Raw genomic sequence first — 14770 nt, 5'->3', positions numbered from 1 at the left:
ACAATTTTAGATTTTAGATGTCGGGATTTAGAATATCCGGTGTATCACAAGAATTCACCCACTCTTAACTGTGATGTGTGATGGGGAAAAAAAAAAAAAATTATATATATATATACATATAAAAACATGGTTGAAACAACATGCTAAGAACCAACTTTAACCACTAACACTACCATATATCTCTCTTTCATTGCTCACTTTTTATACAGATAAATATCTTCTGTTTTCTTTTCAACATTTGCATTTTCAGCAACCTTTACCCTGATTAAGTCCTATCAATAATCCTGATTATATAAACAAAAAGCAAAAAAAAAAAAAAAAAAAAAAAAATCAAACTCAAGAAAAGAAAAACAAGCTAGATGTTTGTATTCTGAGTAAATAAAAACATGACTGTGTTATGAGCTGTTTAAGGGGAACTGAGGGGTAAAGATTAAACTATGTGAGCTCCTAAACAGAACCAAAGTAAACACAATTGAATAACTCTGTGCTCAACATTTGTTGTATAACAACTAATATGGAGTGCACAATTATTCAACTGTGTACATATAATCATATATATCAACATGTTGATATTTACACAGCACAGACAAATACATTCTCCCAAGTTAAATATTACTACAATTTTTTTCCTCATAAATGTAAGTCTTTTCCATTACAAGATTTCTTTTAAATCTTCATCAACGAATGTTTTGGTATTTGTATTCAAGTTTTTCTCGCATAACCAAACAGACAATCCGCCGTTGTCTTCTACAGTTAAATACATCACGAGAATAAACATCATGTTACAGCGAAGACCCCACACCGCCCCATACCCTGCCCCAGCATCCTGCTTCACTGGTGGGCATCCCTCCCCCAGCCCCGAGAGTGCATCTTCCCCCCCCAACCCACCCTCCCTCCCCCCTTCCCACCCTCCCTCCTTCCGCCTGTCGACTCACAGATACACAAACAGACAAACAGAGGAGCGAGGAAAACGCAGGTAGTGGTCGAGAACCGCACTCCAGGATCACAAGCTCACCCTGAGAGGAGACACAGAAAAGAGGAGGGAAGGAAAATGTTAAACAAAACAGCAAACAGTTGATCAATCTCATCAATGAGCTTACAGCCTCCGTCAACATGGACGCAGGCGCACGCGCGTGTTACATCATGTCCATGAAAATAATGATGTAATAAACACAGATTTCTAACAAACATTTGTGCATATTAAGTTGAGATAATATTTATATTTAGTTTTTTTAAATAAGGCTAATTTTCCGGGATCTGCAGATGTTCGGGATCCACTGATATCGTGTTTAGGAATATGCACCGGTGTTGCTGCCTTTCTGCAGAAAAGGTCTCCTCCATTGAACATTGAACAGTATAAACCTACAGTATATTACCTACTTCTCTGCTGTGGATGCAAACCTACTGCATATTTCTTTTTAATGTTTTAAAAAGTGAAGAATTATCTAAGAATCACAACATAACATCTCAATATCATTTATATTTTACTTCACAGTTAACATGCACAGGGTTTATTTTTTACATTACATTGTAGAAACATTATATTTCAGTACAAAAAATGATCATGTTGCATAAAAACTGATGAGACGTTTACAATAAACCCAAAGAAAAAACAGTATTCTGCGATTATGTCAACTCATACCTCTGATTTACTGCTGTATTTAACATCAGCAGCCAACAAAGTATCTACATGGTATTTACACGCAAACAGTCAAACTGCGTTGAATCATTTTTACTTTTAACGAGTCATCATAAACAAAGTTTAATTTACAAAACAAGCGAGTTGAATTATGGAAATATGATTGTTTAACTTATATTTAACCATGTTTTAGCTGTTGGGTATCGTACTGCTTAAAACCAATAACATGAGTGTTAGATTAAAAATTGATTTCTGTTTCTATTAAATACATAAAATAGTCTAATATCTATTTATTTATTTATTTACTTATTTATCATACTGTGTTGTCATTATTCTATTATTTCTGTTTCAACTCATGAAGCTTAAAAATGGCAGCATGTGTAAAGAGGGGATCAATATTCAGGGACTTCTATTTGGCATAATATATATGAAGCAAAGGGAGATATTGATCACATATAGGAAGGAGCTTATATAGATTGTGTGATGCTTTGGGTGGTGGATATTCACATTTGTGAATCTTGCAGGGCTGAGTGCAGATTTAGCAGTCAGGTAGAGTACACTACAGCCTCCACGCATAACATCAAAAAGCTCTTTCAGCGTAGTTTTAAGACTTCTGAGGGTGAGTATAACTGAAAGAGCAAAGAGAGCTGGTGGTTGCAGCAGGATGAGATCAAAGCGCTCCCAGGGAGCTGTAGTACAAACTGCACACGATTCATCCATCCTCATCGCTACGGCACACGCCTCTCCCTGCTGTTGCATAAACACGAGATGTTTGAATGAAAAACTGAGGCAGCGCCACTTTTTCTGAAGACAGTTATCGCTACAGATTAGAGCTGCTTTTAAGAAAGCAATTGTTTAAAATGATTAATTCATTTTCTTTCAAACATGAATAATTTCATTCCACAGATGTCTTTTTTTTTTAATCTGGTGAATTTTCAGATAAGCAGCACTTCCCAGTTAAACAGTTTGCAAATAAAGTTTTTCTTAGTAAGTCCTTTTGTTCTTCATCTCCATGTGATATTTCACAAAAATCTTCCTTCTTGGCTTTTCCTTACAGTGTTTCTATGAATAGTGATGCAAAAGGGGAAGTTTTGAATCAAAGTGTGTGGCTAACAGTGATACCATCTGGATCTGACAAACTGATTCTGGCAAAGCCTCAAATTTGGCCCTTTGATTACACTTCAGTCCCATTTGACTGAGCTGCTGGTGGCCTGTTTGAAGAAGGAACAATTAAAGCTACTGCTGTTGGCATGAACTGAGGAGGAAAAGCAGTCATCTGGCGATCGAAAGATCAATGGTTTTATTCGTCAGTTTCGTTTGGAAGCACTGTTCTGGCTCAGATGCATTTATCTGAAAAAATAAGGCAGGGTTCAGCCTACAGGATTGTACAGACCATAGACGGTATATAAAGAGATGGACATAGCCTCCGTGACGTAACCCATAGGTTTCTGAAGAGCTGCATTGAAGCTAGGTGGGCGGTTCCTACCATCGCCATCAGCTTTCTGTAGCTAAAAGCTAACCAAGCTAACCAGTAGATAACAGGAGATAACCCGCTAACGGAGGTAATTGGGCTAAAGCTAAGACACGTTATTTACCGGGGGCTGCACTGTGGCCTCACAGCAAGAATGATGAAGGTTCGATCCTTGGCTGGGGAGGGGTTCAGTCAGTGGCCTTTCTGTGTGGAGTTTGCATGTTCTCCCCGTGTATGCGTGGGTTCTCTCAGAGTACTCCGGCTTCCTCCCACCATCCAAAGACATGCATGTTAGGTTAATTGGCTACTCTAAATTGCCCATAGGAGTGAGTGTGAGCATGAGTGGTTGTTCGTCTCTGTGTGGCCCTGCGATGGACTGGCGAGCTGTCCAGGATGTACCCTGCCTGTCGCCCAAAGCCAGCTGGGATAGGCTCCAGCTTCCCCGCGACCCTGAATTGGATTAAGCGGTTCAGAAAATGAATGAATGAATGAATGATGTTATTAACCGGCTAAAAACCGTGGCTGTTCGACGTTCTTTTGACTTGAAGTGGCAGATCTGGTACATGTCAATCAAAAGGACACACACCTAAATATGCCGAACTTCAAGATTAAATTAGTTTTAAACAGGCGGGTTAGAAAAAAATTCACTCCCCCCACTGTTGTCATGAAGGTAAACCTGACCTATTAAACTTAAAATGAATTTTTGAACCAGGTTGTAAACATGTTTATTTCTACCGAGAAGTTGGTCATTTTAACATGGGAGTCTATGGGGATATGCTCTGTTTTGCAGCCCCTAGTGGATGAAGGGGGAACTGCAGTTTTATGCACTTCCACATAGGCTTCACTTTTAACCGCTGGAGGTTGCCGCTTGGTACAGACTAAGCGGTGTGATGTTTGGGTGAAGGTAGAAGCATATCTGAGTGGTTAACAAGACCAGAAAATGTTCACCCCATTTAAAAATTGCCCTGTGAAAGTAATTAGAAGAAACTCTAGAGTCTAGTCAGTTTTTTAAAAAAGCAAAAAGGAACAGCACAAATGTTTCAATTGCATTTCAAAAAGCAGTTTAAAGTGCCCAAGAGACCGCATGCAAAGTACTGAAATTAGAGTAGTGGAATGATTTTGACTCTAAATTAAGGATTAGATCATTTCGTCTGAGGCGTTTCATGTTATTTCATGTGCTCATCAAAAGTACTCACCATCCTACAGCTGTGGTTTAGCTGGGAAGGCTCACATTTGATTAGAGTAGGAGGTGGGCTGCTGCTCATAGCCCTGGTTGTAACCTCCGTCCTCGTTGTAGCCTCCCTGCTGGCCGTAGTCAGGCTGGTACCCTCCCTGGGAGCCGGCGTAGGGATCCTGCTGTCCATAGCCTCCCTGACCGAAGGAATCAGGAGCGGGCTGCTTCTCCTGTGATGGGACGTATGTTCCAGCAAATGCAGCCATCCAGCCGGTCTCCTTGAAGACGAACCACAGGTTTCCAATCCACAGGATCAGGTTGATAAAGCCAAAAGCCTGTGAAGCAGAAAGGAAATACATGTCTGCTGTTAATAATCTCGCTTTGACTTTGTACAGTTAAACTCAGTCAGACGTTTGGGACTCACCACAGAGGTGTTGAGGCCAGACACCTTGGGGTCGTATATTTCACGGCAGCGATTTTCTTGTTCTTCGCAGGCTGGGATGAGAGAGATGACTTCTTCCGGATCGGTGGCTGTTTTCACATCCGATAGGCCTTTAGCCCAAGCACACGAAGACACGAGCCACATGAAGGCAAATACTGCTGTCACACCGAAGTCCTGGGGATCAGAAACACACCTAACTAATGTTTCTTTACCAACCACAAATGGAGAATTTAACACTGGCAAGGTTACAAAGAAAGTGTAAAAAGTAAAACAAACTCACAATCTGGGCACCCTTGTTGTTTTCGCGGTACTTCTCCAGGATGAAACAGTATACTGACAGGGCTGCCATGGAGTACAGGAAGGAAAAGACCCCAATGGTGACGAAGAACTCAGCTGAAGAGGAGTAGTCCCCGGTCAGGAACAGACGTTCTGTGCGCGGTCCCTTACAGGTGGGGGCATTAAAGTAAACCTGATGGAGCCTGAGGATGAACGTGAAGAGAGGAAAGAGAAGCAGTGAAATTAGGCAGATTGGGACATATTGTTGCATCATCATTCAGTCAATGAGTCCATTTCAAAACTGTGTGTCCATGCATGACATGCTGCAAATTTCATTCTCTGAGATGAAAAGTACTTTCATTTGAATGTTGCACTTACTGGAAGTACAAAATTAGAGAACTTGTACTATACTGAAACAGGACTTCCTGTTTTTTCCATCGTCACCATTACATTCATTACGTTCAACACACATTTATCCAAAAATCCTATAACATGAGGGACGCATTAGGGGGCATTCTGGGGTTCAAGACAGAGGAAGTTAGGGATGAAATAAACTAACTTCCCTTTGGAGGACAATCCCCTAAAAACCTCTGGGCTACAGCAACCTCGTGTTGCAGTAATTCTATGTAATTAACTGCTTTATTGTTGGTTATTTTGTGACATAAAAAATGTTTGATAAGTTTCTGAAATACTATATAACGTTATGGTATATAAGCCAAGCCTGTATACTAACTAGTTATTGCCTTGGTAGTTTTTGCTTTCAAAAATACACCAAATTTATTTATTCTAGCTTTTAGAAATGCATCCTGCAAAGAAAATGGAAAATTTAACAGGGCAGGTTTTACCAGTGGGTCATCATTTTACACCAGAAATAAAGATTGTAAGAAAATATAAGAGAGATAATATTTCTAAATTACCACTGTTGTATTTAGGGAAACGATTTACTGAATAGGATGTGAGAATAATTTTAATCACACTCACAACTGTGAAAGAATGATAAAGCTTTACGAGATGCTAGCATAGCTTAGCATTAACGCTGCTGTTTTGTTTGGTTTTATATTGTTTGCATTGTTCCTTGCTTGCTAAACAAACCTAATGGAACCCACAAGGTCAATTTCTTGACATTTAAACACTTCTGCAGTGTTTACACTTTACTGACATTTTAAAAAATGAATTTAATAAACAATTTTGACAATTTAAGCTAATTTGCTCCCTTTCTGTCCCATTTGTTTTGTCAGAAACCCAAAGCAATCTCTTAAATTAATAATTATGAAATGATTGCATAAATAAATAGACTATATGTCCTGATTTTATCTGTCAAAATGTTTATTTTACACTTAAATAACCGACTTTTCTATAACTATAGGCCTACAAGATATTCCCTCATTTGCTGACAAAACTCTGAACAACTATAGACTTTATGTTTATGTAGTGAAGTGGCATTAAAAGCAAAGCCTTGATGATTTATTAAAATACAAATGCAGCATGATTTTGTTATGACGCAGTTCTATGTTTTTTTTGTATTCTGAGTGCTTCGTGAAAGGAAAAACATAATAAACATACCTGAACGGATATTCAAATGATACTTCTATGCCTAGATCACTTTCTGATCGGTTTTTACACTCCACACTCAGCTTGAACTCGCCCGAGTAGCTGCCACATGTCGAGAAGGCAAAGATTGCAAAGATCTGTGGGAGAATAAACAAAAACAAACAAAAAAATGTCAAATTCAACAACTAATCTCAATGACCTTTGACACATCTCAGACACGATGTGAAAAAAAAAATCCACAAACCAAAATATGTTTCTTGCACTTTCTTTTCTGATGGACTTATAAAACACAGCAGAAATAAATGATTGTACTGAGATTTATGTAAACATGTAAACAAAGACCTTCAGGTGGTCTTCTTAACCACCTGCAACGTCTCAGACAAGCTTATCATGAGCCACAAATTATGGCAAGCTGCTAATAAACTCATACAGTGCTAATCAATGCAGCGCTACCAACCAACGAGAGGAAAAGCTGCCCTGTTGCCATGGCTACCATTAGATATATGTTTCCTTCTGTTGTTTTGTACATTTTCTGGTGCATAAGTGATTGTGTAGCCATTCAAAGGCTGCCTGCCGGAAACTTCACATGCACGCAGCGCAGTCAGAACCCACCTATACTCCCATAAACAACACAATTACACATAAATTGGAAAAAACAAACACAATTCCTCACACACACACACACACACACACACACACACACACACACACAGCAGATTAGACAAGTCAGACTATTTTTACCACACCCTGCCCACACTGTTGGCCAGATCCGATTGGATGGACAATCCAGCTATTAATCTGGCTGAAGTGCTCTACCATCTGTCACCAAATACTCAGCTACAAGCTACTGTAAAGACACACACACACACACACTCCCAGTGTCTCGCATGTGATCTGATTTGTACTCACACACACACGACACCTCACTTCCCTCTTAACTCCAGCCTAATAGTACTATTTACCTATTGAGGCATCAACAAACACTGTAAACAGTTCTTTCAGCTGATGTGACTTGGATGCCATCAGCGAGCCTCGGTGTGATCACTTCACTCATCCTTCTGTTCTATATTTAGATTTTCCTTTGAGCACCAACAACATGTCAAACACCTTTATAGGTTTTAATAATCAATGCTAACTGCTGTGGCTGGTATGGAGGCATACTACAGACACTACGTACCCTCTACAGTTATAACATACTGGAAGCAAACCAAGTGAAACGCCAACTCTAAACTCCAGGAAAAGAAATCCAATGTAAACTAGTGTATTCTGTAAATTAATCATTGCTGGATTTGTGAAAACTGACCAATTTACATATCTATAAGATTTTGTTTTCACCTTTAAGAGTATCAAAATACTTAAATAACTGGGAGTGAATAACTTTAATATCTAAAGTATTACAGATAAACCACATAAATACACACTGAAATGCAGCAGCAGCCATGAATTTATTCCATATCTACAGCTTAAGGTACAACTGCTGTGTAAAACCTTAACATGATGTATGTTGTTTTATTCTAAAGATAACTATAATTAATCTTGGTTTATTTAGTCCAGTAATGTAAATGGGGTGATTGTTTTTGCTGTCAAGGTTTCAGTTATCCCAGTGACCTGGTTTTATTATGTCATATTCATCTGAGACAGCTGGAGATAGTGAGAGGCCTTGTAATTGTTTTCCTGAAAGATATGTAGCTGAAAATGACAATTTCCTCTGGATTATCTATAGTATGTACAAAAAACAACCCACACTACAGCTGAAATTTAATCTAGAATGTGACACAGTGTAAAGGGGATTTAAATCATGCTGACAATATTAATCAAAGGGGCAGCAGCATGTTCCCATTTGTTCTAATTTAACATGTATTTGTAGAAATTAAATATATATGAAAATGAGTTTGTACATGAGTAAGACTTGAAAATCACTTTTTGTAATTATTCATCATCAGGATCCTAGTTTCCTATTGGAACAGGCAAACTAATCGTTGCTCCAAACAAAGCATTTTTCATATTTTCTGCATTTATAAATAAAAATTGTGTTTCCTTCATGCTTTGGAAAAGGTGAGGGATCTATAGATAGTTGCAATCTGCAGCTTCACAAGTAGGTGTCACATCATCACACTTCTTTATATATTAACATAAACATTTTCAATCACTGTTGTTTGACCACAGATAAACTTGCTGGAATGCTGGAATAAAAAAGAAAAAGAATAAATAAATAAATAAATAGAATTTTTAAGTCAATATTGCATTTAAGCAGAGTACAGTCCATATCTTAGCTTATTGTTCTGTAATTGTGTATATAGGTAGTTTTAGTTGGCTAAATGCTAATGTCTGCAGCTACTAAATGCTAATTATATAAGCAATTAGCATGCGAGCATTTGTGGGACAAATTAGATTTAACTTGATAAAGCTGTTGTATAAAAAGTGGGGCTATGACTACAGTAAATTTATTTCCTCATGAGGGAAATATTAATCTTTGTCACTATAGTCACAGCAATCTATTAATCCAACACTGTATCCATCTAAAGGTCACAAATGTCAAACTCATTGTGGTACGGGAGATTATCATTCCATTTTTCTTACATTCCCTCTTTATGAGAGTGATTGTAAACATCCGTATTCTTTACATAATATAAATAAAAACTCCTGTGTGTCCCAGTAATACCATCCACTGTTCTGTTAGCTCGAATAGAAACCTGAGGTCTGCCACACAGACTGAATCCCAGCTTCGCTGCAGATAAAACTTGAATCTTTACAGTGATAGATAAGTACAGGGAGGATTGATGAGGAAGGAGGTGTGTTACAGCCAGCCTATGAGAAAAGAAATGGTGGCATGCAGTGTTAGGTGCCATGGTAACACTACTGGTAGCGCCTTCTACAGCAAAGAGGCTGGTTTCTACTCCTCCTGGTATGCTGGATGGTTGTCAGCCCTTCTGTGCTGAGAAGATAAACAGGTTTTCACTTTCTGACTCAAACAATCTGTCTATCACTGCTGTTTTCACACTGTCTGAATTCCTCTTCATTTCTCTGGTTCGGTAAAATTTATGAGCACTTGGATAAAAGCAGTGAAATAGTATCAGTGCTACTAAAAGGCTGATTGATGCTTGTATTTTCTGGTTGTTTAAGTTCACATGGGCCAAAATCAAAAATACACTCTTACTGGAGAAGCAGAAACTCCTTGGTTTCAATATATATATATATATATATATATATATATATATATATATATATATACACATATACATATACATATACATATACATATATACATATATATATATATATATATATATACATATATATATATATATACATATATATATATATATATACATATATATATATATATATACATATATATATATATATATATACATATATATATATATATATACATATATATATATATATATATATATACATATATATATATATATATATATATATACATATATATATATACATATATATATATATATATATATATATATATATATATATATATGTATATATATATATATATATATATATATATATATATATATATATATATATATATATATATATATATATATATATATATAGCAATAGTCTGCTATGATACCACAAGACTAACAATCTTTATTACACATAATTGATTATACCAAAGTGAATGAGGCTTTTACTTTGTCTTCTCACAAACAGCCTTTTTATGATTGCTGAGAATGAGTCAGAGCTGAAATCTGAATGCAGATTAAATCCAACACAGCATCGTGCAGCAGGAGGGGCAGGAGGCAGTTTGCCTCCTCTGTGGTTGAGCTCTATGTGAGCAGTATTTCGGAACTCGATGTCTTCCAACATCCATCAAATCTAGGCTTTGTCAGCACGATTCCCCGGAGACTGAGAGAGGGTGGGGTCTGTTGGGGAGGTGGGCAAAGCTACATGAGTCACACATACCTAATACTGAGTTACAATCTAAATAAAATAAACTGCCCTCAGAAATATTTACTGAGTTCACACAACCTCCAGCCACTTATGAGACTGGTCAACTTCCAGTGACTCTCACATCTCCAGATTAAAGACACGGCTTTGGACTTTGCTATTATTGCTTCGTTGCTTGCATTGTGCTTCATGAAATCATAATTCTGTAACAAATAAGCATCTTGTTTCATTACTGCTTGTTACCACTGGTTCCTGTTAAAGAATCTGGACAAATACTTCTGAGGTTTGACTCCTTTCTCCCCCTTTAAAAACACCCTGCGTTGCAGCCGATGCATGCCCATATTAATCCACAAAGAGCAGCAGTTCCAGCAGCTCCTCCTCCAGCCTGACGCTGAGGCACGCAGACCCTCTGACAGATGATTCATGCGCCCTGGCCTCCCAAGCGGGCCTGCTGATTGGTGGTTGGCTTGCAGTGACCCAGGGAGGCAGTGATGAGGTGTTGGCATACTCACACAGCTCCAGGGAAGGACTCCAGAGTCATGCGCTACACTCATTCCTCTGACTGTTCTCCAGCATATCTGCAGAGCCTATTTGAGCGTGGAGCTGTGTCAACACAGCTCTGGCACAAACGTTTTCATCTGGGTTGTGTTACGGGTGTTTTAAGGCTTAAGAGCAGGGGTGTGGCTAAAAATGATTGGGACACATCCACAGATGGGGGTATCCCTTGCTCAGCTATATCTCTTCACGCCTCTAAATAAATCTGCATTGTTTGCCTGCATGTAAGTAGTTCATGTTCAGCAAAAAAATAAAGCTGTGTTACAGCTGCAAGTAGCTGTTTAAAAATCCCAAGGTGACCTCCATAAGGAGGTTGTTTCATTCATAACCTTTAGGTTATTGTTTTAGGGGATAACATAACACAACACAACACAACACAACACAACACAACATAACATAACATAACATAACATAACATAACATAACATAACATAACATAACATAACATAATCTCACGCCACTGTGGGGCTTGCATGGGTAGTTAGTACTTCTACTCCCACCACTCCCCCAGCTGTGGGCAAGAAAAAAAAACTGCAACAGAGCAGCACTGCTGTCAACCCTGCAGCATCTTCTCTCTGAGTACCCTGCTGCTGATGGAGGACAAATATTGAGGAAGACATTGCATCACATGACTGACTTCACTTCCCTCTGGATAGATCTACAGCAAGCAGCAACAGGAACCATCGTTCCCTTTAATTCCTCACCCAGTTTCAAGTGTTTGGGTTCTCTGACCTCATTAACCAAAAATTGACAAAAAAAAGTCAAAGTGAAGTCAATATATTACTTTTATGATGTTTTTCCTTGATAAATAATCCTGCAAATTTAACCATATTTGTTAAAAAAAAAAACAACCCAAAACTTCATGATTTACTGTCAGATTAAATAGGCCATGTTCCATAGACATACATTTATTTAGTTTATTAGGTTATTAGGATGCATAAATGAACATTTAAGTTCAATAATAAAAAAAAAATCTATTAATCTATTTATAAAAGTATGGATAATAAAACGATCATCTGAAGGAATCTTGTGGAAGAGACTGCATGCAAAAACAATCTGTAGAAAACTGCACTATTTTGCAGACGTCGTCTCCTGCCCGAGTGAAATTGTTATTATTATATTGCTCAGCAGCCTGACACTGTGTCACTACTACAGTGATGTAATACATCCCACTGGTGACTATTGTTCAGCCCTGTCAGGGCAGTGTCATCAAAACAGACTCCTCAGTGTCAATATCAGCCATTATCTGAACACACCTGCACAAACCAAGAGGAGGAGCTTCCAGAAGGAAAAAAATGACAAATGTGTGATAGCAAGCCCCTCACAACACCACTCAGCTTCATGACCTCTGTGTGATTCTGTCAGTACACACAATTATTTACTGCAAAAGGGGATAAGAAATAAAAGCAAAAGAAAAGCTCAATGTTATGCCTTGTAAACATCACGAAATAGCATAAAACATGAGTAAACAGAAGACTTACCCATTGTAGAATTTTTATAAATCCCAGTGGTTGTTTGACTACCGTGAACTGCCCTTGGGCCACCAGCTGTCAAAACAATAAATCACAAATAAGCGCTGAAATTTTTGCTCATATTCTACACTCAGCATCACAGCAGACCAAAGATGGTGGTGCCATCAGAAAAAACAAAACAAACAAACACGCACTTTATTAGGTCTCAGTAGCTCAAAGCTTACTGCTGGCACCTGCTGGTGTTTATTATGGAGCAGACATTTGCCAGTGAATAAAAGTGAGTCGCCAGCATGAAAGGCTGCATGAGCAGAGTGGATACATTTTTATACCGCTTTCATGGGCTGTAATGTGTGTGTTTGTGCAAAAGAGAGAGAGAGAGAGAGAGAGAGCTCCTGCCGGTATTACAATTAGACAAAGCTGATTAACCGACTGTCTTTCTGCTCTCATGCGTGCAAACTCCACAGCAGGCATTTTTATTTATTTATAAGGAAAAATACTGCAGAATCCTCCTTTAATTGAGGAACGGGGGATGCATTTGTGTGCAGGTGAATGCGACACCGCAAAGAAGGCGGTGTGCCCCTGTGTGCACCAATAAATGGCCGCACAGCAAAGCAGTGATGCTGTTGTTAAGGCCGTAGAGCTACTCATCCATCCTCACTGTTTTTCCTCTTTTTTTTCTGTTTGGGCAGCACTTCGGATGCCAATTAAAAAAAAAAAAAAAAAAAAAAAATCAATTTTAAGCAGGTGACGTGTCTACTGACAAGTCCTGCTCAGGGCTGCCTGACAGCTTGATGCCAGCCTGTTTCCCAGGAAAGCCTGGATGGCTTTGTCACAAACCATCCAGCTATGGGAGATGAGCTGCTGGGGATGCAGGAGACCGTCCTTTACGCTTTGCATCGAGCTTACTGTGGCTGCACCGGCGGCCTTGGAAATGAATCACATTCTCTTTTAGCTATTTAAGCAACATCAATCTAAATCTATTAAGCGACTCTCCTGAGGTAACGTCGTCTCTTTTTCCTGTGCGAAATGTCATTGCTGCAGAGACTCTGGACATCCCACACATTTTAGGGCTGTCGGCCCGTCCGTCACATTGACTGCACCATCAGTGGAAGACAAATAAAATGTCTCTCTATGTCCTCACACCATTAAAAAGCTGATTTCATAGACTAGCACTCTGCAAAATTATGGAATAGCCTATATTTTTTTCTGATTGAAAATGGTCGAAAGCGCTTGAATGAAATCATGAGGTCGGAGGATCTCTGGTAATAAATAAATAAATAAATGCAATGACAATAATGTTTTTTTTTAAATAAAAGCGTACAGTAAATTAAAATAACTCGCGATGATCGAAACAGCAACATCAATGGTAAAAAAATGATGAAATAGATGATTTTCTCCTCAAAGCCTTACCTGGTTTACAACATCCATCTTGGCCGCTTACTCGCTGATAAGAGGATCAGAGGGGCGGAGGGGGGGAGGCGTCTAATCCGGAACAGCCCAGGGGAGGAAGCCGCTCAGCAGGAAGAGCTGGGCTGCGTCACGAGCTGGGCGAGGACGTGTGAAGCGTGGTGACGTCAGAACGGTCGCTGGACTGGAGTAGAGAGGAGCAGAAGGGAGCGGAGCCGTCTGTCCAATCACAGCGCTGCTTTATTCCAGGCGAGCAGAGACTGCCTGTGGGGGGGGGTTATGATAAAGAAAGGAGCGCATGGAGACTGTTCACGCTTAAGTAGACAGAAGGACCGATGCAGAGGGGAAAGAAAGAGGTCGGTGAAGGTCCGTGAGCTGCTGCGAGACATTAACAAGCAGCACGGTTACCTGACATTAGCTTTGAAAAAAAATATTTTTTTCCTTCTTTTCTTTTTCCCTTGAGTGGACCCTCCAGGCAACATCTAACCTACACATGGGGAAGTTCAGAAAGTTCACGTTCAGAATGCAGAAAAAAAAAGCAAAAAACATACTTGGTAGTGAGTCTGACTGCATTGTAAGGAAAGACCGCCCTCCCTCCAGCTGTCTGTGTCGCTCATAAGCAAACATAAGACATCTGTAGTTGTTGGGAAGCAAAGTATTATTAGTGCAGGAATATCCATGTCACATTAAGATGGGAAACATTGGAGGTGTTACAGCTGTTCTGTGCTCTGATATGTCTGCTATAGATAGATAGATAGATAGATAGATAGATAGATAGATAGATAGATAGATAGATAGATAGATAGATAGATAGATAGATAGATAGATAGATAGATAGATAGATAGATAGATAGACTCCACTCCA

General features: G+C 38.8%; 1 protein-coding gene across 2 annotated transcripts; it reads right to left on the bottom strand.

The window, feature by feature from the left end:
• Nucleotides 1–920: 920 nt before the first annotated feature.
• On the bottom strand, nucleotides 921–13926 carry sypb (synaptophysin b; the record flags this gene model as incomplete). Of its 2 annotated transcripts, XM_079238873.1 has the most annotated exons (7): nucleotides 921–1016; nucleotides 4307–4619; nucleotides 4709–4900; nucleotides 5007–5205; nucleotides 6566–6690; nucleotides 12508–12573; nucleotides 13909–13926. In XM_079238873.1, 6 exons carry the CDS (start codon nucleotides 13924–13926, stop codon nucleotides 4338–4340), a joined length of 882 nt encoding a protein of 293 aa, XP_079094999.1. In that variant the 3' UTR covers nucleotides 921–1016; nucleotides 4307–4337. The 2 variants fall into 2 exon arrangements, with proteins under 2 accessions (XP_079094999.1, XP_079095000.1); XM_079238874.1 differs by lacking the exons at nucleotides 12508–12573; nucleotides 13909–13926 and adding an exon at nucleotides 10984–11093.
• Nucleotides 13927–14770: the final 844 nt, after the last annotated feature.

This window comes from Telmatherina bonti (genome assembly GCF_933228915.1).
Source record: "Telmatherina bonti genome assembly, chromosome: 4".
NCBI classification, from domain to species: domain Eukaryota; kingdom Metazoa; phylum Chordata; class Actinopteri; order Atheriniformes; family Telmatherinidae; genus Telmatherina; species Telmatherina bonti.
Note: the sequence above shows the minus strand (reverse complement) of the source record. Positions and strands in the feature narration are given on the sequence as shown.